This window comes from the organism of the source record quoted next, unplaced genomic scaffold (genome assembly GCF_019419815.1).
Source record: "Pyrus x bretschneideri cultivar Hongxiangsu unplaced genomic scaffold, Pyrus_bretschneideri_v1 Contig7, whole genome shotgun sequence".
Taxonomy (NCBI): Eukaryota; Viridiplantae; Streptophyta; class Magnoliopsida; order Rosales; family Rosaceae; genus Pyrus; species Pyrus x bretschneideri.
This window is the reverse complement of record NW_025999809.1, coordinates 4,416,713-4,442,272: the sequence shown is the minus strand read 5'-3', so window position 1 is coordinate 4,442,272 and position 25,560 is coordinate 4,416,713. Positions and strand designations below refer to the sequence as shown.

At 35.1% G+C, this 25,560-nt stretch overlaps 2 protein-coding genes and 1 pseudogene across 2 annotated transcripts; 2 read left to right on the top strand and 1 right to left on the bottom strand.

The window, feature by feature from the left end:
• Positions 1–3,161: 3,161 nt before the first annotated feature.
• On the top strand, positions 3,162–4,616 carry LOC103961412 (wound-induced basic protein). Its single transcript, XM_009373956.3, has 2 exons — positions 3,162–3,338; positions 4,383–4,616. The coding sequence occupies exons 1-2, from the start codon at positions 3,268–3,270 to the stop codon at positions 4,453–4,455; spliced, it is 144 nt and encodes a 47-aa protein (XP_009372231.1). The 5' UTR covers positions 3,162–3,267; the 3' UTR covers positions 4,456–4,616.
• Positions 4,617–17,911: 13,295 nt separating this feature from the next.
• LOC103927716 (wax ester synthase/diacylglycerol acyltransferase 11-like) lies at positions 17,912–19,124 on the top strand. The gene is made up of 2 exons (XM_048574176.1): positions 17,912–18,139; positions 18,780–19,124. Exons 1-2 carry the CDS (start codon positions 17,942–17,944, stop codon positions 19,122–19,124), a joined length of 543 nt encoding a protein of 180 aa, XP_048430133.1. The 5' UTR covers positions 17,912–17,941.
• Positions 19,125–21,395: 2,271 nt separating this feature from the next.
• On the bottom strand, positions 21,396–22,968 carry LOC125472539 (annotated as a pseudogene).
• Between the last annotated feature and the right edge of the window lie 2,592 nt (positions 22,969–25,560).

Genomic DNA, 25,560 nt, shown 5'->3' with positions numbered 1-25,560 from the left:
TATCTAATACATTATGCCTTGTTTGTTGTTTAGGGCTGGATTGAATTGATTAACTCACTAAACACAATACATGTTGATGTAATAGATGGATGTTGACATTCAAATACTGTCCAAATTGACGATACAAGATGGATTCATTTTAATCCCATCAAAGTAGAGTGATAAGCTTTCTTTGTGATCACAAACACCAAACAAGTCCTTAGTATGGAGAATAGAAGGGGATCCACCCCAACAACAACCATATATTCTTAAAAAAGAGACGATGATTGGTGACGTTTGCAATCTTATGCCATTCATTTTTCTCTCATAAACCTTGCCCAAGAGCGTCGAAGTAAAAACTGAACAATAAAGGGTAATCCCGTCATCCCAACAGAAATTCCGAGTGCCGTGCTCAAGAGATAACGCAACAGTGCGAGGGGCAAAGGGGTAAATCAGTAATAAGGGAGAGCGAAGGGCGGACAAAGGTGGGGTTAGAAAATTACTGTTAGTGTTGGGTTGGTTGGCTGGCAGCTAGCGATGGCCACCGACGAAACGGTGATTGGGGGGGACGGCCTGCCAAATGAGAAGGTAGATAATGTCCTGCCAACCGCACCCCTAATTCCAAACTTCTACAAATCAAATTTTTTTAAGAACCAAAAAGTTATACTGTAAAATCTCTCTGAAGTCATAAAAAATTTCAATTCCAACTTGTACTAGTTATTATATTGCAATAAATTTTATATTGTAATAAGTTATTTTTCTTGATTTTGTCTGAAGAAAACACGTTTCAACATAGTTAAAATTGTCAATGAATATGAAGATATGAAAAAAAAAAATTTTTGATGCTCAAGGAATCCTATTTAGAAAATAAAACATTCATTAAGGATAAATAAGTCAATAAATAATGATTTATAACTAGAACTCCATTAAGTAATAACTTCCCTAAAATTATAACGGTATAATTTTTTTACTATATTTTATGCCTAATTATTGCCGTAATGTGTAATCAATGTGTTTAATCAAACCAACATATTGTTGCACACGACTGGGTCCTCCCTTGAACTTTGTAGCGATCATCAACATTATTAATGGAGGAAGGACTTACATGAAACATGAGCGTTAAAGTGGTACTATCTCGAATTAATTATGAGACAATTTTTAGAAAAAAAATAAAACACATCACGACAAGTGATAGATTTGGAACACCATCTCATGTAATCTCTAAAAGTGACATTACTGAGATAATTCGTGGAAGAGTTGATAAATGTATTTGGCATATTACAATTTCTTCCCATAATAATGCTCTTGGAGTCGGAGAAACAAAGTTTTCCGTTGAAGTTAGATAGAATACTAAAGAAAAATTTATACAGCATGTATGAGGACACCACCATGATATTTTGTGTCATGAATAGAGATGCGTAAATTTTATTTTCAAATTTCTTTATTTTATTAGCACGGAATACCACATAGTGGTATACTTGTATTATGTAAGTTGTGACTTGATTTAGCATGTACTTGACGTCCTTTTTAAGGCATTTTTAGAAGGTCAAAATGAAGCATTTGGGCCCAATATACCTAGTTGTCCTTTATTACTTCTTTGAGGTATTTCATCAAACATCGTGCTCCAATATTAACATGCTCATTAATAACTTTATATTTGAGCATGTGCAATTGCATAGACCAACTCTATGGTGACTCCGTTAGTGATTCCGACCAACTTTCACTAAATAACCAACTAGGGACTCGATTACACATGTTAGTCAACTACTTATTAGTCTCAAATTAAAAGGATTAAGATAAAAATTAGGCCAAACTACACTAATTCAAATGTTGCACACAATGTACTAAAAAAATATGAATGAGGATCCTCTTCGGATCCTTTTTGTAAGGATCTCGGGAATCCTCGAATCGTATCTGTTCATTGTACATCGTAAGGTCAGAAATTATTTTAAATATTTTTATTTAAAATTAAATATGAATATCACCTGACGAAAACTGATCACGAAAATCCTTAAAATCCTTACAAAAAGTATTCAAAGAGAATCCTCATTCAAAAAATATCGGTTGAGTCACTCTAGTAGTTGAGCATTTTCTACTTTACATTGTTCATAGATGCCCTGGTGGCGAATTTTGGTCCTTTGCGTTATGTGGCCCACTCTATCTCGGACGCATGAAATCACATGCCACATATAACATGATAGCCACATATTGGCCGTCCGATAGCATGGCTGCGTATTAGAGTCTAGTAAAATCATATGCATGTTTTCAGCAAACAAAACAAGATCTCCGATCGTCTGAATATTTCATGATGTGATGATCATAAAGGCAAGCTAGCATTGGAAAGTAGGTGTAGTCGGCACTTTACATACAAGGTTTTGATATGAAAAAGTAATAGATTGCATACACTCTTATGTACGTTTATTTTGTTAGGTAAGACATATCCAACAACATAAAAAACATAAACTGTTACAAGTACTAGCAAGATAATCAATTATTTGTGACAAATATTTACGTTCAAACTATAAGAAATTGACCACAATGTGTTTAGGATTGGTGTATATGAATTGGATCACTAGTTTTAATGTACGTGGAGCAAGAATGAACAACTTCCAAATCATGTTCCAAGTTGAAGTTAGAAGATGAACAATTTACTTAAGTGTATTTATGTGTGGAAAAAGGACTCTTAGTAGGGAAGTAATTTATACACTCTTTTTCACCTTTTGTACACTCCCTCTTATTTTGGTTCTTAATTTTTATTGTTATACGACTCAATTCCCACATTTGATATAGCTGGCTAACTTCGTTAATGCTTTTTATCGAGCATAATGATGCAAATTGGGTTTTAATGACTTCTAATGTGCAACGTTAAACAATTTTGCTTTCTCAATCTAAATAGTGTATTGTTGGAAGAAGTTGATCTGTATCATCTTGAATTTGTTGCTTTGTTGAATCCCATCGCTAAAAAGAAGAGAGTAGAACAAGTGAAAATGTGTGTGCATAAATAATTTCTCTTTAAGAAACACCTGCCAAGCAAGAAATTGGGCTTCTCTTTATTATCCAAAAGTAGTTGGGCTTTTCTCTTTATGTCAGATAATTGGTCCATTGATAATACAATGTTGATGCGGGTACCCGATTAACAAAGTCAGCCCACCAACTTTCACACTATAAAAAACCGCCATACCGCAGTCTAATCGAAGGTTGTAGAAGCCAAACGACTTAGAGAGGAAATTAGGGTTAGGGTTTTTTCAATCGTCAGTACCTAATCAGCTAAGCAGAGTAATCGCGACAATGATTTACGACGTCAACTCACCACTCTTCCGATCCTTCCTCAGCCAGAAGGGCGGCTCCTCCGATAAGAGGTTTCCCTTTTCCTCAATCTCTCTCTCTCTGTCTCTCTATGCTTTTCGGGTTTATCTTTATTGTTCCTTTCGTGAGAAATTGGGGTTTTTGTTTTGATTTTGGCATTCTTATTTTGTTGAAGTCAAATTGATGAAAAGACTACAATTTGTTGGGGTTTCAATCAACCCAAGGAATAAGAAATTTTGTTCAATTTCATGCATTCTGTTCCTTCTTCTGTGGGTGCTTCTTTTTAGCTATCCCAGCTGAGTTTGTGCTCGACTTTGTATGTCAATTGTGTGTTCTATAAAAAAAAATTTGTTTTTGTGTTATATCTGTGGATGGGGAGTTGATGCTTCATTCATGGGTTTTCCTTAGCAGTCTTGTTTCGTCGAACTTTAGCATCGGCTGGCATTACTAAACTCAATTTCACATTTGGGTTAATTATAACACTTGGTTTTATTCATAAAGTATACACATAATCTGTCGAGTGCAAGGTTTTGTGTATATAAGGAGCATTTACGCTACATGTGATGGTTACATGTCTAATGGGTTGCTAGTTGTTAAGGTGCAGCTCTCCTTTGTTCTTTTCGCTCATATAGTCGCCCAACATTACCTGTTGAGAGTCAAGTGTCAACTATGCCATTAGCTTTGACACAAACTTGTTCGTTAACTGCACTAGTGTATCTCATTTTACTTAATTGGAGCTGTCTTGAATAATCCCCTTTGGATACTATTAAACGTTTATTATGTTAATTTTTGGAAAGGTGTATTATCTAATAAGAAAGAAGGGGGTGGAAATTTCTTGATGAATGCTTCTGAAGGGTGTAACAGCTTTCAGTAACGTGCCTCCCATTTATATAGTTATTTTTTGTGTTCCTTCAGTTCTTGCTGTGCTCCTTGAAACTTTAATATGTAGAATTGCATACGCTATTATGCTCTGTCAGTTTTTTTCTATTCGGTGCACTACCTTTTACCATGTTTCTTTTTTCCTTTCCTGTTGTGGCAATGGGTTTGTTTTCTTGAGATGCGGCCTAACTATTGTTTTTATTTTGTTGGAACTACAGGAAGTTGGAAGAGCAGAAGCCCAAGGAGCATCGACCAAAGGCCAGTGAGAATAAGCCTGTTATGAATGAGTGACAACAGATTGACATGTTAAGCCATGGATTGGTTTAGGATCCTTTGTGTTGTTAAGTAGATGAGTACTATGTGTTTAAGACAAGCTTATCGCTATGCATTGGCTTTTCAGTAACTTTGTGAGCTACGATTTCCAGTTATAATTTACACTCGTTTGTTTAGAATTGATGTTTTCGAGCTTTATGTTGACTGCCTTGTCCTGCATTTGTGCTTTTGTTATCCTGGTTGAGAATGTGACTGGATTTAGAAAGGATGAAGGTCTTAACTACACCGGTTGTTGTGGTATCTGAAACCAATAACGTGATTAATTTGAAATACTGCCACAATGGTGTACACCATTGGTTTGAGAACATAAGTTTATAAGAATTGAATGGTCTATGGTTATTTTTTCCCTGATATACCTTGTTAATGTGCTTTGCTATAATTTGATTGATGCTTATACAATGTTCAACAATCACGATTAGAAATCTGTGGAGAGAAGCAAATGCTTTTCGTCACATGGATTCAATCTCCGTCATTTGAGATGCATACGGATCACCCAGACCCAGAGAGAGATGACCGGAAAACTCAGTAAAACAAGCTAGGAATGGGATTCCTGGACCGCCCGTTAAGAAAAATAAGAACAAAACAAGCCATCGAGTGGAGAAAGTTAGTACCTTTGCTATTGAGGAGGCAGAGTTAGGGAATGGGCATGTGATGAGCCTTGAGAATTTAGTATAGACCATCACTTGTATGAAAGTATCAGAAAGTTTTGTCACGTTGGATCTTGCGAGGCTACAATTGCGAATCAAACGTACGTACGGTTGTCACTTCAGAGCATAGTGACACAACACATATACTGATAACATACAAGAAGTTATCAAACAATCTCATATTAAATGCACATGCATTAGTTTCATAAAATCTTTATAAACACAAAACTAGTTCTGCCCATGCAGAACACTTCCGTAAAACCCAATTAATCCCAAAGAATCCAACCCATTGACATCCATACAGTCCGAATTATTAATGTATCCGTTAGCACCTTCATCTATCGTGCCCCGATCTTCCCCGTCTATCACCACGAGTCATGCTCTTTCTTTATTTATTTAGGGTCATTTGATAACCATTTCATTATTAGTGAAAATTGAAAACGGCAGTCAAATGGAGGCGTGAAAGCAAGATGCCAATGGAATGGTCAGCCGGACAGAGGCTGGGGTTGCTTCCTCCCCACCTTGTCCTTCCTTGTGTGTTGGAGATATAAAGCGAGTGCACTAGGAAAGAATGGGAACTGGGTCGATCTATTCTATGACGAAGCATCCAAAGCATAATTGCACACTCGCACGATCTTTGTTGAGAGATAGGAGCATTCAATGGAACCATTGAACGTAAATACTTTCAATTTTCAATTTTCAAAAATTGAAAACTGAAAAAAATAAAAAAAATAAAAAAAGAGTGAAAACTAAACCGAAAGTAAATACCAACCAACCAAAAAATCAAAACGAAATGGTTAAACGACCCTTATTAATTGAAAACTAAAAACTGAAAATAGTTCCGAAACAACCAAAAACTCAAAACGAAATGGTTAAACGCCCTTATTGTTAATCAAATTTTTTTGATCAAACGATAGATTTTGTTAGATTAGATGTTAGATTAGCCACCAACGAGGTTCGAACCTACGTCGTTATGCAAGGGTTGAACTCATTTTCACCACTGTGGTAAAGGACCACTTGCCTTATTGTTAATCACTTTGATTTCTCCCTTAATTGTATGAGTCGACCTTTCTTAGTCACATTGTCTCTGTATAAGCATTGGGTTTAGTCATATGTTTAGCTATTTGCGTTTGAAACGTCTTTCATGAAATCATGGGAAAGTTGATTTTTGTTTTCTCTGGACAAAGTCACAATCTAGCAATGGACCATTATATCGAAACTGATGTTACAGAAAGATTAATATACACAGTACAAGAAAACGGGGCTTCAGCGACGATGGCAAAGCGTCATTGAATACTACAAATTCGTCACATAATAGTTTATGTGACGAATTTCGGTCGTCACAAGGCTCATCACCTATGTGACGTCACCGATAATATATGTGACGAATTAGTGATTCGTCACCTATTCTTAGTATACATGATGCCCGATTCTTCACATATTTTCAAGCCCAAATATGTGATGAATAGGTATATCATCACATGCTCCTCTAAATTATTTATATTATATTTTAATCGATTTATTCTTTTACATTTTATCATTTTAGAAATTAAACTAGCATTTCAGCTTAATGTAATTCTGTAAATGGCAAGTACATACTATGAAACCCAATGAAAAAAAATTCTTATAATTCAAATATGGGTAGTTTTTACATTAACATGTCCACAATAACCTACAATACATCCCAATTGTAGCTTGAAAAAGATAATATCATAACTAAAAATATTGAATTGGAGTTGTCTGCTACAAAATAGGTATCATCAATAATAGGCAACGTAGAAGAAACTAGCCCTTTGAATAGGTTCAATCTTTAAAGCTCCAGCTACATCACCACTTTTCATTTTGTAATCCATTCCAGTAGACATATCAAGAACTGTTTCACTCAAACAAAACCGTTAGGTAACCCACATGTTGTTCAAACGCATAACTTAAAGAAAACATTATAGCAAGAAAAAAAGTGTTGATACACAAGATATATCCCTTCTACAGTACACTTGACCAAAAGGTATACATATTAACACCTATTTATGTTATTAAACCACTTTACCGGTATATATTTGTAACCAGTGGCGGATCCAGGATTTTAACATAGGATGGTTCTAATATAAAAGTTCCAGAAAAAAAAAATGAAAATAACATTGAAAAATAAATGGCAAACTACAACTTCGACAAAAAAAAAAAAAAAAAAAACACTGTAACACAGTTCAAGTAATATCAGAAAATCCTAACGAATGAACAATAAATATGTATGAACTAACACTAAAATAGATATGAAAAAATCCTAAGAAATTAACAATGAATAAGGCTGAACTTAGTTTAAAACTCATTAGTGTGTGATTGTTTGATTTTTTTTATCAAAAATCCTTACCAAAAACCATTATCAAAGACCTTTACATATATGTATTCACTGTTCAGCCTTTTGTTTTTAATTAGTGTTCTTAAAAAATAAAATAAAAAACTAAAACTAAAAATCCTAACAAATTAACAATAAATATGGATGAACTAACACTAAACTAGAAAACTTACAAAAATTCTGAAATTGCTGTTGATGGCCTTCGTTGACTTGGGTGGCGTGAGGAATAAGAGCGGCAGGCAATTAGGTATATTATATTTGATAAAGTTGAATTTGATATAAGATGTTTGGGTGGCGTGGGGAATAGAAAGCAGACTAATGAAAAGCCATGGCTTTTATTAAATTTCAAATTGTTTGATTTTTTAATAAAAGATGGTGAGTTGAGTGCTATCACGTGGGTTTTAAATTTTTTTTAATGACTTGGCTCAAAACGACATTGTTTTGGCCTCATTTAAAAAAAAAACCTTTCTTCTTCCTTCTTCATTTTTGCATAGTGCCTGCTGCTCTTCTCTACCACCGCCCAGACTTGGGCGGTCCTAGGAGGCTCTCATAGCCATTTATCCGAGCTTTCAGGTGGTCCCAAGACCACCATGGTCCTTTAGTAAATCCGCCCCTATTTGTAACAACACCTTGAAATACCCTGATTGACCCGGCAAAAGATAGAAATGGATTCACACAAGTTATTTGTTGGCCAAGCTAGTTGGACCTTTTTTTCCATATTAGTGGACCTAACCAAACACAAAGAAACCATTCTTGAAAAACAGTGAGACCCAAATATTCAAATTCCAAATGACGACTAATTTATATATAAAGCAAAGCAAATAGACATAGTAAGAAACAAGAATCCCAACTAAAATCTCAAACAAAAATCCATCACAACAAAAGAGAATACAACACGCACACAATTACTCATATGAGCTAACAAAAGGGTTAGAAGTCAAGCAACCAAGTACCAACCTGTAATTGAAAATTAATATAAAAAAATGAGTTAACCAAACATCCGAAATGATCCAAATGTAGATTCCCAAAAAACACAAGAAATAAAAATATTGAAGTATATTACAAAACTCTACTAATCTACACTAGTGAAGGGAGAAGGGTTTGAACTTGAGATGCAGTTGGTTGACTAAGAATGTCAGGGCAATCCATCACTCATTATTGCCTCTTTGTTTCTTTTTTCTTTCTCTTACATGAAGAAAGTTGAAGTTGCACTCCAAAACTAATTGAAAATAGACCAAACTTTTCTCATAAAACAAGATTTAACTTTCCAATGTTAGATAGCACCACACAACATTGATTTAACTTTCCAATGTTAGATAGCACCACACAACATTTTTCCCTTTCTAAATCACGACCTAAAAAAAACTTACCTCACATGCATTCTATCATGTCCTTTTTAAAAAAGAAAAAAATTACTATTATTAAGGAGTGAGGGAAGAATTCGAAACTATTACATTAATTGAGAGAAAGGGAGAGTTTCGAACCGAGACACATAAGTAGAAATTCAACACCCAATCCAATAGGAATTAATAATTTAGAATTGAGGTTAGGTATCGAATAGCGAGTTGAATTAAGTTAGGACAAGTCAGATTCAACCTACTAAAATTGAACCATATACCACTAGTATTGTAGGATAAGTGTTAGGTTATATGGTCATCTTTTCCGATGGACCCTTTGCCTATGAATTATTCTCAAATGTCACATTTCACCGTATATATTGTTATCTTTCTTTTTCATAGCACGTCAAAATTGATAATTAAAAAAATCTACCTTAACGGCCAAATTTGTGACACATGAACAATTATGCACAAAAAACAAGAAAAAAAAAAAGAAAAAAAATATACGAGACAAAAGGGACTGGACAAAATAAGAACACATATATATTAGGGAGACTTTAGATGCAGTCTTTGACTATCAATATTCTTTGATTGAAACCTTATTGGTTTTCAATTTTTGATCGAAGTCTCTGAAATGACATGGTTTTCAATTTTTGATCGAAGTCTTTGAAATGACATGGTTTTCAATTTTTGATTGAAGTCCCTGAAATTAATGTGATAATTTATTTCTTTGTATGTTACTATATTTTTTAAATAGAAAATTGAAATTTATAGTTGTTTATATTAATGAGATTTTAAATAAAAACCCATAATTTGTAGGATTAAAAATATTAAAATATAAAAAATTATTGTACCAAAACATGCGTACATTCTTCAAAACAACAAAAAAGGAAGAAGATATTAACCTTAATAACATAAGTAAATTTCTTCGATTAAACTTGACATGGATACTTTCTCAAATCAAAGAAAAAGAATGTACTCATACAAGTTTAAAAATGGATTAGAAAAAAATTAAATAGATTTTATATTAAAAAAAGGGTACATTTTACATATAACAAATTGATATATTTAAGAATGGGTACATTTTTAAGATAAAAAAATTTGAAAAATTACATGAATGGGTACATATAAGAAATTGAAAACATTTCTACAAAAAAAATAATGGTACAAACTTATTCTAATTTTTTATTTATTATGGAAATGTTTTGAATTGAAAATTAGTTAGGAGTTTAATAAAGGTGTGAGTATTTAAATCCTAAATCAATTATTAATTTTATTTTAAAAAATTATGTAACTGACATGGAAATTCATTATTACATTAATGCTAGGGATTTGGATCAAAATCTGAAAACTAATAAGGTTTCAATCAATAAACATTAGTAACTAGGGACTAGATACTAATTTTTCCTATATATTATTTATAAAAGAAAAGCAACTATCAGCTCAACCCCGTTATATTTATGTGGTCCCTTCAAATATAATATCCTCTCATGTCAAAGCTATGACTTTGTCATGCGTGTTTTACAAGGAAACTCGTAGGTAATAGAGAGACTTTTCAGTATGACCGGAACAGGGGATGGTACACCACATGTAACTATACAAATTGTGAGATATGTGTATTATTAAAATTTTCTATCACTTATATAAAAACACGTGATGTAACATTTGTATTCCAATCACAATAAAAAATTTCTCTTGGTAATAGATGGTGACGGAGCTAACAACATTTTTTTGCAGACCAAGATATGAAGCTTGAGTACCACTTTGGCTAGCTGTTTTTTGGCTATCTACTCTGATCGAGCCATTTTGGCTAGTTGTTTTTGGTTATCTACTCTCATCGAGATGCTTTGAGTCACTTTTTGTTAAGTATCTTGCCATATATATACCAGTAGACGTAGTTGACGATAGACGGATAGAGCATACACACGAATATGCTTTTGCGGTCAGTTGCTTCTGGCTTTTCAAATTCCAACTAACACAACTTTGTCTCCATTGGCACTGGCGATCCACATATGTATGGATTAAATAGTGATCTAAAAAAAAAACCGAATATAAAGCACAAGTTCCATCATTAGTAGATATCGATCAATTCTTGACTCTCGTATGAGTGATACAAGTATTACACAAGCTACATGAGGAGATAAGCATCCATGATGCGTAGTATGACAAGGTAGAACAACATAAAGATAAACATTACAGTTGAGAGCATTTATATCCTAATAGCTGATAATTCCACAATAGTCCCAATCTTAATCAACAGTCGATTATGCTTTAAATTTCAAAATTTGTCAGATGTTCTTAAGTTAATACTACTCAAGAACAAAGCACTTATTGCTCTGGATTCCAATAGAACCTCACATAATAAAATTACTTCTCCAGAAAACATAAATGATAGCTCTAGCAACTTAAACAATTATGTATGTTTTCATCCTACATGAAAAACAGAAGCATTCTACAAAATAATTTCATCCTGCAAGAAAAATAGAAGCATTCCAGAAAAATAATTTCATCCTACAATTCACAGTAAAAAGAAAAATATGGAAAAGTAAAAAGCAAATAGAAAAATTGATTAAAAATCCTCCATATATAATAATAAATCTAGTTAAAAATCCTCAATCATAGAATTAAACAGCTAGGCACAAATACATATAGATGTAGAAAAATCAAAACCAAAAGTTACCCAAATTAGAGGCTGCAAAGTGCGGATATGCAGGCAAAGGGCTGCTGGAGGCAAGTACCTGCAACTTCAAAACCAAATTTAGAAAAAAAATGATAGAAAAAACTTGAAAAGAAACTTCAATCCTATCAGATTGGGTTGAGCGTATGAAGGTGATCATACACTCTTAACATTCATCTAGAAAGTTCTGTACTTCCCATGTCCATCTGCTCATTGCTTTTTTTGGTCGCCACTAGTAGTGACAAAAATCGAAGGCAATGAAATAGTAGGAAATTAAAATTAAAGTTTCACATTCTGTGGATCTGGTTAAAACGGTACTGTTTCACCAATTATTCATTGATTTTCAAAAGAGAAAGGAAATTGATAACTGAGTGTCTAAGCTTGGCAACCAAATAACGGATTGAAGAAGAAAATCCAAAAGACAATTAAAGAAATGTAGGGAAACAAATAAGTACCTTGTTGTCGCTTGAAGAATTCGATAGAAAACCAAATCTCTCTTTCCCCAATTTGGGTCCTGTTATGTCACAGAGAGGAGAGAGTTAGAGAACGAGCAGCAGACGATACTGAGAGAGTGGCTGAGAAAGGAAGATGAAGGAGAGTGGTTGTCGCCGTCGCTGGCAACCACCAGTGGTTGGTCGTCGGAGTTGGGGTGAGAGAGTAAGCAAAGAGGAGTTGAAGATGGTCGGAATGGGTGAGAATAGAGAATTGAGTGAAATAGGTTTTACACTCTGGGGTTTTGATATTATTTCTTAGGTATATTTTTATTTTTAATTTTAATACTATATGTGACGAATGGCATAACATGGCCTTCTTTTTTGTTATGTGATGAATTTTAAAGATTCGTCACATATTAACATTTCATTCGGCGGTAAAATTTCCTGCCCAATAGTTTGTGGCGAATTCAAAAGTTTATGTCACGCAAAGTATTTTGGTGTCCAGTGAAAATTATTATGTGACGGTTTCTAAAAAAGCGTCACTTATTTTACCCAAATGTGATAAATTTTTGCGTGCCACAAAAAATTCCGTCACCTAATCCATGTTTTCTTGTAGTGACATGGAGTTCTACAAGAATTACAGATCATTGGAGGCGTATCCTATTTGAAATGGGATTGAGCAGCAGTCTGCAGATGTGTTTTAGACAAGGAAGAGGCAACAGACATTTGTTGGACGACCTGAGTTTATCAGCGTGGACTTAGAAAAAAAGCACATAACCTGAGTTTAACAACCTGGACGTGGACTTAGAAAAAAGCACAAGACCAAATACTTCGAAATTATCATGAAAGACACAGCCTAACCATCCTAATCTGGATTAAATGAAGAATTCAAAGAAAAGTATGAACTTAAAGTAGTGTGGGAAGATGAACGATAGAAGTTTTCTTTCGCGAGCAAAAATAAAGGTTTGTGGTGCATGTGTAGATACAAGTTGTCTTTTCATACACTTGAAAATGTAAACAAAGTAAATTTAAATAGCGAGGTGAACTTAGATGAGAGGTGGTGTTTAACTCTTTTTGAACTCAACACCTAATTAAGAAAGCTATTGCCTGTGACCAACCAAGAACATGAAAGTCATCATCGAGTTTTCTAATTGCATGGTATACTATAGTAAGATATATAATCTAGCCCATGTACCCCTGTTCATTTTTAAATCCTAGCTCTGTTGCTTTCAACACCTCATTCTCGTACTGGTATAGAAGTAATATTACTAGACTGATAATTAAAAAGCTTGGCTCTTTAGGAGTCAATCTTCAAGATACTTTGTGATTGTGACCGATTTGCGGAACTTCATGTTTATTATCTGAATCGTTCATATTATAAGTCACTCTATAAAGATTAGTTTTGCAAAAAATCAATTAAAAATATGTCGTTTAGTAATTCAACAATAGTAAATAGATAGACGGTTTATAATTCTTTTACTGATACCAACCATTTGTCTTTATATAGTTTGATGGCCAAATGATCTCATATTTTTTCAATTTTTTGGAGAGGTAATCTTTACGTATGATTCATAATATAAACGATTTCGATCATAAACATGAAGTTCTATGAATTGACTACGAGGTGTCTTGGGGAGAAGTTCTTCGATCAATCTTTAAGGAGCCAAGTATTTTTCTTGATAATTTGCTTGCCTAAGAACATTGATGATCGTAAGGCCTGAACTATATTTGAGTTTGAATCATGGAGCAAGCAGTTGTCCCATATATTAATAAGTTAGTGGGTCTCCTCGCCTAGAAGGAGACTAGTATATGGCACTGGTTCATTGTTCCGACAGCCTCCCATGCCAATAACACAAAAATATGTGAAAAAAATTAACACATGTTCTTGTATTATTGACACAGAACGCCGCATGAAATAGTACGAAAAAAAAAACTAGCACATGTCCTTATATTGCATGGGACCCCACGTAACAATGTATCCATTCCATACAAGTCCTTTAAATCATTCAAGAAGGAACCCAATCATCAACCTTCACATTATGTAATCTCTAAAATATGGTCTTCCTAACATTTTTCATTGACTTGATATTGGAAGGTTAATTTTAATTAATCCTCTTTAATTTTTGATTAATTACTCTCTATATTGACTTGTTATTGAGAGGTTAATATCAACTTGAAAAAAAACATTTAGTGCCTCAAAAATTTATTTAGCTCACAACTTCTACTCTTGTAAATACTATCTATTTATTTTTTATTTTTATTTTTAAATTTATGTGAGGCCTATCCTCATGTAAAATTATGACTCCGCCAATGTTTTGATTGATTTGCGGAACTTTGTGTTCTTTATCGGAATTGTTCATATTATAAGTCACTATGTAAAGCTCAATTATGCAAAAAATTAATTAAAATTGTATCGTTTAGTCATTCAACAATAGTACATAGATAGACGGTTCGTGATACTTTTAATGATACTGACCATTTGTTTTTATGTAGTTCGATGACCATATAATCTCATATTTTTTCAATTTTTTAGAAAGATGATCTTTACACAGTGATATATACTATAAATGATTTTGATTATAAGCATAAAGATTTATAAATTGGCTACAAGGTGTCTTGTGGAGGAGTCCTTCCTCAATCCTTAAGCAGCCAAGTCATTTTCTTGATAATTTTGCTTGCCTAAAAACATTAATGATCGTAAGGTTTTACTACATGAACTACATTTGAGTTTGAATCATGGAGCAAACAGGTTGTCCCATATATTAATTAGTAAGTGGGTCTCGTCGCCTAATATATATATATGGCATTGATTGATTTGTATATGGCATTGGTTTGTTGTTATCATGGCGTTCCGTGCTAATAACATAAAAACATGTGAAAAAAAACTAATACAAGTCCTTGTGCTATTGGTACAGGACGCCACGTGGAAGAGTACTTGTGACGTATAAGTCCTTCTCCTTGCTTGGTCAGTATAGTGTGAAAAAAAAAACTAACACATATATTGCACGAGATCCCATGTAACGATGTATCCATTCCATACAAGTCATTCTTTAATGCTTTAAAGAAGAAATCCAATCATCAACTGCTGCATCATGTAATCTCCAAATATAGTTTATAAACATGGTCTCCCTACCATTTTTTATTGAGTTGATATTGGAGTTTAATTTCTCTTAATCCTCTTTAATTTTTGATTAATTACTCTCAATATCGACTTGATATTGGAAGGTTAATTCAGCATGAAAACAAACATGTAGCGCTAAAATATTTATTTAGCTCACAACTTCTACTCTCTTATAACTATTTATTTTATTTTTTAAACATTTATGTGAGGCATATTCTCAAGTAAAATTTTGGCTCCGCCACGGTTTGTGACTAATTTGCAAAACTTTGTGCATGTTTATTATCAAAATCATTCATATTATAAGTCATTATGTAAAGATTAGTTCTGTAAAAAATCAATTAAAACCATTGTCATTTAGTCATTCATAATAGTAAATAGATAGAAAGTTCATAATACTTTTACTGATGCAGACCATTTGTTTTTATACAGTTCGATTACCAAATGATCACATATTTTTTAATTTTTTGCAAGGATAACCTTTAAATAATGACTTATAATATAAACGGTTTCGATTATCAGCATAAAGTTTCATGAATTAGCTACAAGGTGTCTTCAGGAGGAGTAGTGCTTCCTCAATCCTTAAGGAGCCAATTCTTTTTCTTGAAAATTTTGCTTGCTCAAAAACATTAATGATCGTAAGTTTTACTATCGGAACTATATTTGAGCTTGAATCATGGAGCAATATTTCTTGAAACAAACAAAAAGGTAACCAACTAAGCCCTCTCGGGGACTTGTTTAAGAATAAGAAAGAAGGTTAAATTATAAAAAACTACCTCAACTATGGGTCGAACGACAATCTAATACCTCATGTTTGAAAAAATGACAACGTCATACCTCATCTTACGAATTCGTTTCAATGTCATACCTCCGTTAGTTTTTTTTTGTTAAGTTTGACTGTTAAATTGTGAGCTGGCAGGCGTGGGACCCACATCCTTACCCAACTAAATTAAAAAATTAATTAAATACTAATAAATATATTACAACAAAAAAAATATATATATAGAAAATCATTTAAAAAATTATTAAGAAATTGTGGGACCCATCTTCATCCCCTACCTTTTCCCTCCCCCTCCCTTTTTTTCCTCTGCAATTCTCCCTCGCAGCCCCCGACAACAAAACCTAACCCTAATTCCCCAATTTCAAATAGAAAATTCCAATTCCCCCCAAACCCTAACCCTAAATTTCAAATCTCCATGCCAATTTCAAACAGAAACCCCATTCCCCCCTAAACCTTAACCCTAAATTTCAAATTGTTAGTCCCAATCACCCCCACAACAATGTCTACACCACCACTACTGTTGCCCACAACCTTCGCTAAGAAGCTCCAGCCACTGCTGTGGACCCAAGAAGAGATGGTGCAACTAAGGAGGGTCCAGCAGAACTCGAGTCAATGGGAAGATTTGATGGTGACCGTGGCAACCAGATGCAGCTACGACCTCGCTTCCCACATCGCATTTGTCACCGTCGACTGGTACATTCTCGGCCAGAGGTTAATAGGCATTCGGGTAGAACTGTTGGGCCCATCTTGTGCCGTCGGCGGGTTTTCAAAAAGGGAAGAAAGAGTGGCGACGACGGGAATGGTAGTGGGTGAATTGGGAGTTCCACGGACCAGGAGAGGAAGAGAGTTTTCTCGAGGACCAAGAAGAGACAATGATGGTGGGTTTTGTTGTTGGTGGCTGCGGGGAGAATTACTGAGGAAAAAAAGGGAGGGGTAGGGAAAAGGTAGGGGATGTGGGTGGGTCCCACAATTTGTTAATAAAATTTTAAAATGATTTTCTATATTTTTTTTTGTTGAAATATATTTATTAGTATTTAATTAATTATTTAATTTAGTTGGGTAAGGATGCGGGTCCTAGGCCTGTCAGCTCATAATTTAACGGTCAAACTTAACAGAGAAATTGAAGGAGGTATGACATTGAAATGAATTCGTAAGATGAGGGACATTGTCATTTTTCAAACATGAGATATGAGAATGTTGTTCGACCTATAGTTGAGGTAGTTTTTGTAATTTATCCAAGAAAGAAAAATCTTAATGTAAATACCATGGAATAAGGTTTGATCCTATTCATGGGGATTCCAAACAGGTTGTCCCATGTGTTAATTAATTAGTGGGCCGCCTTGCCTAAGAGAAGACTTGTATATGACACTGGTTCATTGTATGGTGGCGTCTCGTGCTAATAACATAAACGTATGTGGAAAAAACAAACACACATTCTTGTATTATTGGTACAGGATGCCAGGTGTACCCGTGCCATACAAGTCTTTCTCCTTGCGTGGTCAGTATAATATTGTGAAAAAAGGTAATACAAGAGAGACTAAATTTGTAGACAAAATATAGTAAATTAAATGACATGGAAGTTGATAATTGAATTATTACTTGAGTGTTGATAAACGTGTTCATTCTTATTGGTGACACATAATTTAGTTTGCAAATTTTGTCTACAAATTTAGTCTTCCTAACATTACTCGAAAAAAGAAAAAAAACCATCACATGGTCTTATAATGCACGAAACATCATGTAACGATGTATCTGTTTCATATAAGTCTTTCTCATTAGCTGGGCAATAGAGTACTCGACGTGTGAGAACATAAAAATGCATAGCAAATTTTTAGTAATTAAAACATTTTAAACATTTCGACCAAAAAAAACAAAAAACCATCTTAAACATTGACCACCAACTACATACCTTGCGTTCTTAATTTCTTAGAGGGTTATAAAGCGACTAGACTAACAAAATGGGTCCCTTTGCTTGATATTTTATCGTTTTTCGTAACTTAATTGAATCAAATGACCATTTTACTTGAGATGCACGCAGCAACTCCAAATGAACTAAACCACTACAAGTTGTTGTCAACGTAGACAGAGAGAAAAAAGATGGAGTTTATTAAGGTTGATGATGGAGATTATTACAATGAGCCGGTGAGTCCTACCGGGCAATGCCTCAACACCTCGGTGTTATCCATGTCAGTTCTTGGTGTTTTGGAATCTGAGGTTCCAATCGATGAATCAAAGATCATGTCATTCCTTCAGGATGTCTTCCTCCACATCAACCCACGCTTCTGCTCCATCATGGTACTCTCTCTCACTCAGTTTTGTTCATATGCTTTTATTGAAGACGTTGAAATTTAGTCATAAACATCTCGATTATCTTTTTTTTTTTTTGAATTTATTCTTATTAAGGGAGGGAGAAGGGAAGTTTTTCGAACTCGGGACGTATGAGTAGAAACACAAAATAAAGACATAGAGTCTTTACACCAAATAATTAATCAAATTGAATTAAAAGTCTGTTTGGATTGCTTATCTAAAAGACACTTCTAACATATGTATAAAGGAGGCAGATTCTCTGTCCTCCCACTTTCCGTGCCCTCCTGTTTGTGTGGTCACGGTTAAGTCATGTCAACATTTTATATTACTATTTATTTTTGTCTTATTATCTTTATAAAAAACAATATAAAATATTAACGTAACTTAACCGCGATCCCACAAAACAAGAGGGTACGGAAAATGGGAGGGCAGAGAATATGCCTCCATGTATAAATGCTTTTATTAGAAATGTACGGTCGAACTTTTATTAAAAATTTAAGTGCTTTGAAGTTCTTTTCGCCAAAAATAGTTATAATTGGTTTTGAATGTTAGAAAACACTTTTTCCTATCATGTAATGATTATAATTAGGAAACTAATTTAATATTAAATTTGAAAAATCCTCCGCAGGTTGACGTCGACGGAGAGAAACAATGGAAGAAGGTTGAGGTGAAGCCCACAGATCATGTTCACATCCCTATTTTTCCCTCTGAAGTATTGTCACCTGAGTCTTACGACCTTTATCTCGGTGACTACATATCAGAAGTTGTACTGGAAAAATACCCAGAAGACAAACCACTGTGGGAAGTTCACATGGTCAAATATCCAACTTCCACTGACGCTGGTAACCTAATATTCAAGCTTCACCATGCACTTGGCGATGGCTACTCCTTCATGAGTGCTCTTCTTTCTTGTCTGCAAAGAGCTGACGATCCTTCTCTTCCTCTAACTTTTCCGTCTCTACTTGTAAGTTAACACATCTTATTAAACGTTTTGAGATTAGGATGGTTTTGCACGACCTTATCATAACAATAATCAGTTATATGGGAGACTTGAGGATTTCCTTTGGAACTCAGAAGGGATTTATTGATCCTCAAAAGTTCAAGTCATGCTTGAAAAATGCGTTTGAGATGATACTAAACAAAATTCCTATGCACAAAAATTAAGAGGGGTTATATATATGTACGTGTGCACACAAAGAAGAAGGCGTCTCGTTTAATCGTCTGAACTGTGTGGTTAATGAAATAAAAACCAGAGAGTGTGCTATTCTAATATCGTTGTATAATATTAATACAATAAAATTCTCTATGTATGTAGGTTTGTTTTGAAATACGTACAACCCTAATGATAATTTAGTGGGGGATATGATCAAGTCATGTTTATAATCATCTCTTTTCTTTAGTAGGCTTGTTGTAATCCATATGGTATCAATTTATTATATATATGGTTTAAATTTTAATTGTTAAAATATTTCTTTTTATTATACGAATTATTTTACCCTAATAATTTCTTCCCTGCAATTTTTTTTGTTCACAAGTTAAATCTCAACCGTTCACACGCTTTTTTAGTTAAATATCAATAAGTGAAAAAAATAAATAAAATTAAAAAAAAAAATGTGCAAGTGAGCAAAACAAACTCTAAATTGGATGACGTGAAACATGTGTAGCTAGCTATTGAGCTTTGACAAGTAAACTAACTTGCTCTGAGAGCAGTTCCACCGGAGGTGGACTTGCCCAGCACCCAGTCCAAAACACAGCCTGGCACCCTGTCCAAAACCTCTAGCCCGCAAAACAGCCTAGCACCCAGCCCAAGCTAGGCAACAGCCCAGCCCATTTCGGACAGACCCAGAAGTCGGCCTATTGGGCTAGCGCGTGCACAACACTCGCGACTGGGCGCAAGTAGGAGACAAGGTTGCAGGCGGCGGGGCCCGCGTCTCAGGCCCACTTGCGTTCCAACAACTGAAGGCTACGTGGCCCTCCTCAGAGTCGTTAGATTTCCAACGGTAAAAAAAATTTAAATTTGACTTTTAAAATGGACCGTCCGATCACAGATCAACGGTCCACGTTTTTTTCACCAAAAATAAAATTAAAAAAAAAAAAAAGGCCCGCCCAACGGACAGAATTTTGGCCGTTGGCCACGTGGCAACTGGTTGGCTGTTGGATTTGATTATTTTTCAAATCCAACGGTCCAGATTAATTACAACATTAAAATTTATTAAAAATTAATTAAAAATTGTGAATTTTTTTTAAAAAATACAGAAAAATTTTAAAAAATTATTATTATTTTTTTTTTATAAATACCTAACCCTCATCTTCCACCTTACACCACATTTCAATATTTTCTACACTTTCTACATTTGAATATTTTGTACACTTTGAGAGAAAAAAATGACTTCGTGGAAGCTCATTGAAGATGTTACGTTGTGTGAATGTTGGGTTTACACTACTCATGACCCGATTACGGGTAATGAGATGGATAAGCGAGAAATGTGGAGTAAAATTACGAAATCGTTTTGCGATGTACATGGAAAAGATGCCAGATCTAGTCAAGGTCTTCAAGGTCGTTGGAAAAAACTCAACGCATCCTTTACTTGTTGGAAAAACGCCATCTCTCATGCTTCTGGTAATTTGCGTAGTGGGACAAGTTTAGCGGATCAGGTAACAATATTTTTATTTATTTATATGCATTCCACCCACATCAATATTTTAATTTATTTAATTTCTTATGTAATTTCTTATGTAATTTATATGCATTCCACGCCCATCAATATTTTAATTTATATATTTGTGTTACACCCATATTTTTTAATACTATCTTATCCCACATTTTTATAGACACTACAAGCACAAGCATTCTACAATGCAAAGAACCGTAACAAATCATTCAAGAAATGGGAATATTGGCAAATTGTCAAAGATTGCCCTAGATACAAAATTGTGGCAACCTGTCCAGAAGTTGTCATGCACGGTATGGGTCTACACAGTTCGCCAGAAGCAGACACAGCCGAACAAGAAGCCAGCACATTTGAAGACACAGAAGGGACGCCTGAAGAAGTGCCGGAGACCCAACTGACTCGTCAGTTCCTCAGGCCTCAAGGTAAAAAGGCATCAAAGAAAAAAGGTAGTTCTTCCAAAAATGACTACACTAAATATATGGAGGAACTTGCTTGCCAAGGTGAACTGAACATGGCATGGGAAAAGGCTAGAGATGAGGAAAAAGCTACTGCTATGGCAGCAATAATAGCAGCTACTGAGGCTCATGATGCGGCGGCTGAGAGACAAAGAGAAATAGTTAATCAAGAGCACGAGATGATTAGAGAAGCACTTCATCGAGAGAATGAGATGCTTAGAGAAGAAAGGATGGCTCAAGCAGATCGTGACACTATGAACAAGTCTCTAGTAGGACTGTCTCCGAATTCAAAATATTTTTGGACATCAGAAAAAAGAGATGTCGTGCGAAGGAGGCGTGCAAGAGATGCCGAAACAAGTCAAGGGGGTTCCAGCTACAGAAATCCTAGCAACCAAGATCCTAGCACCACATATCCTAACTCCACAGACTTTGTATAATTTCGTATTTATTTGTACTACTTTATTTAATTTGTTATGTAATTTCCTAACATTTTTAGAACTTTATTTAATTTCTTATTTATTTTTAGAACTTTATTTAATTTCTTATGTAATTTTTGTACTTTATTTAAATATTTGAATAAGATTACATAAACTCACCAAATAAACATTTAAAAAAAAAACACCAAATAAAATTACATAACCTCACCATATAAACTTAAAAAAAAAAAAAAACACACTAAATAAGATTACTTAAAAAACAATACATTTTATTCTTCAACCACAAGCCTTATTTTAATTATCTTCGCCTTTGTGCAATCCCCACTAGTGGTCAATCAAGTCATTCTGGCGGGTTATGTGCCAGTAAGGCTCTTGCAATGAAGTGTACCGCTGAACGATCAATTCATTGTAACGTCCATTCCGTTCCAACGGCTCGTGTTGCACGGGATCTTCGGTCCGGTCATGAGCATAGTAGATTTGTGTTCTTGAGTTGTTCATCGGATCCGGCTCGTATTCATCGACGTCATCATAATCATACTCGGCTTCAACAATCATGTTGTGGAGAATAATACACGTCATCATGATGGATCGAAGAGCCTCGACATCAAACATTCTAGCTGCAGCCCTGACAATCGCCCAACGAGTTTGCAGGATACCAAAACAACGCTCGACATCATTCCTACACCCTTCTTGACACTTTGCGAAGTGTTTCTCTTTTTCACTCTGCAGATGTGGCACTGTTTTGACAAATGTTGACCACCTTGGGTAAATACCATCTGCAAGGTAGTATGGTCCCTCGTATTTATTACCATTAACCCAATATGTGCATCTCGGGCCATTTCCTTGTAGCAGTTCGTTAAACACTGGAGATTGGGCAAGGACAATTAGGGCATTCTGAGCTCCTGGAACACCAAAAAAAGCATGCCAAATCCATGTATCAAAAGAAGCCACCGCTTCCAAAATGATGCTTTTGGCTCATTTTCTGTCGCCATAAGCTCCTTGCCACGCACTTGGACAGTTTTTCCATGTCCAGTGCATACAGTCGATGCTTCCAATCATACCAGGGAAGCTTCGCATCTCACCCTTCCTTAGAAGCCTTCGCATGTCCCTTGGCGTGGGTTTCCGAAGGTACTCATTGGTGTAGAGGGCTTCAATTGCAGAGCAAAACCGCATCAGGACTCCAGAACTGTTGTTTTTCCCATCCTTGCTATCTCATCCACTTAATTTGCAAATGCTCCATATGCAAGCATTCGCAAGGCAGCCGTAATTTTTTGCTCAGGAAGAAGACCTAGAACATGAAAAACATCATCTTTTTGCACAAAATATGGATCATGGTTGCAAACAGCACTCATGATTTTATCGAACAAACTTCATTGCATTCTAAAACGACGTCTAAAAACATGATCAGGGAAAACGCTGTTGGGAATAAAATAATCTTCCAAGAGATCTTTACCTCGTCTTTCCCTTCTTCTATCGATGTTTCCCGCACGTCTGGGTTTGGCTATCTGACCCACAGCTTCCATGATACGGCGGGAATGTGAGGCCCTCCGCCTTCTATGGTGATCATCCTCATCCTCCTCCATTGCGAAGGCCTCATCTCCACCTCCACATTGGTCAAGATTGACCAATTCTTCCTTTGTGCCAACAACCTTTTCTGCTGCTCTTGCAACTGTTTATACACTCTCCTTGAAGAAGACATTGTAAGAACTCAAGATTTGAAAACGATAAAGAAGAATTCTGAGCTAAAAAAAAGGATTGAGTTTAGTGTGAAGATGGATGTAGGGATGTAGGGTTTATATGAACAAAAAAAGAGAAGATGAGGTTCTAGACAATGCCACGTGGCACTACGTGATTGGTTGAAAATCTTATCGAAATCTTGGCTAAATTATTATAAACAGGAAGTGACACGTGGCGTGTCGGGATTGGTTGAAAATCTTATCAGAAATCTATCTACAAAATAGTACGTTCGGATAATGACACTTGGCGTGACAAGATTGGTTGAAAATCTTATCAAAATCTTGCCTAAATTATTGTAAACAGGAAGTGACACGTGGGTTGTCGGGATTGGTTGAAAATCTTAGCGGAAATCTATTCACAAAATAGTACGTTCGGATAATGACACGTGGCGTGATGAGATTGATTAAAAATCCTATCCGAAATTAAAATTATTTTTTTAATTTATTATTTTATAAAAAAATTATTTAATATTTTAAATGGACTGGGTGCCAGCGCATTTTGTAGGGGTGGATATCGTTTGTGCCAGCGCATTTTTAGACTGGATGCCAGCACATTTTTTTTGGGGTGGAGATGCTTTGGCCTATTACTGTTCATTAGGGTCTATTACTGTTCACTGAAGTGGATAAATGGGCTGGGTGCTAGCGCAAAGTCTTTAGGGGTGGAGTTGCTCTGATAGAGCGAAGAAAGTTGAGATTTCACCATAAAACCAATTGGTAATATGATGAGTAAACCAACTCTTTATAAGCACATGCCTCTCATTTTCTTAATGTGAGATTCATACTCTCAACAAAGATAGAGTCGTCTCAATGCAAATCGAGGCATACGACAACAATATCCAATGAGGCCTTCCCAATTATTTGGACACTTATTATAGTTTTTATCTTATAAATTAGCAAATAGAAACTCGTTGCTTTTTTTTTTTGTCTCTATTTTGTCGAGAATAAAATGAATGAAGAAATATCGAAGATATAAAATAAGAGTACGAAAGAAAAAATAGGCATGATTTGAAGTGAGGTTCAAGGATCACACCTTGCCTATTCTGATATGAGAAGTAAGAAGTAAAAAGGGGTGTGTGGATATCTTCTTCCATACACTCCTTGTTAATTTCTGTCATTTGATATTCTTCAATTCATCTGATCCGCCGATTGAAAATTAAAAGGATATATAAGAAGTAAAAAAAGGTGTGTGGATATCTCCCTCTATCTGCAAAATATGCATATGTATATGTATATATATATATATATACACACACTATATATCCATAACTTAACTACAGACCACTTTTATGACCCTTGGGATTGTATGATTCTTACCCATATTTCAAACATGTTTATCTTTTCTCCCCAACAGCTCGAATTCTGTCTCCGAATGCGCAAAATATATACCAATAATCTGTATCAGGATACTCATACTTCACATCCTCCTCTTAAGCAATGTTTCTTACCCATATCTCAAACATGTCCATCCCAAGCGATGAGGCGTCCTCCTCACGCAATATCCATATCCCCACCAATAATGGTAATCTTCAGCGTCTTTTAACTTGGTCTGGTAGATTTCCTTGAGGTACTCCTTCAACTTCTTGAGCTGTTTACTCCTTTCAGCCCTCTCGGCCTTCAACTCAGACAACGTATCAGCACGATCCTGCAAGGCACATTGACGGTCCTTTTTGCACTGATCAGTTTCATCCTTAGCCTCCTTCAGGGCTATCTTGTCTAGAACTGTTTGGTTAAGGGCCCATTCGATCTGGGTAGCATGCTCCGTATGCAGTGACTCCTGGTAATAATACGAAAAAGACGATTAGAGAGATCTAGAGGGAGAGCAGGCAGAGAGAAAAAGGGTAATTGTATTACTATAGGCATATATGTTATAGGATAATTGTATTACTATACGTTTATACGTTATAACAATTTTTTTTCCCATTTAACTTATTTATATATTGGCTAAGAGTCTTTTAACTTCCTCTTGAATCTGCCTTTTCTAGGGCAGCAGAGCCTCCGGCTGTCTCCGTGGTGACCTGTGGGTCTATGCTGCTCTTTTATGCCATGACTACTGTAATACCTTGAAAATTTAAATATATGAATATGCAGAAAAAAATCGAAAATAAATCG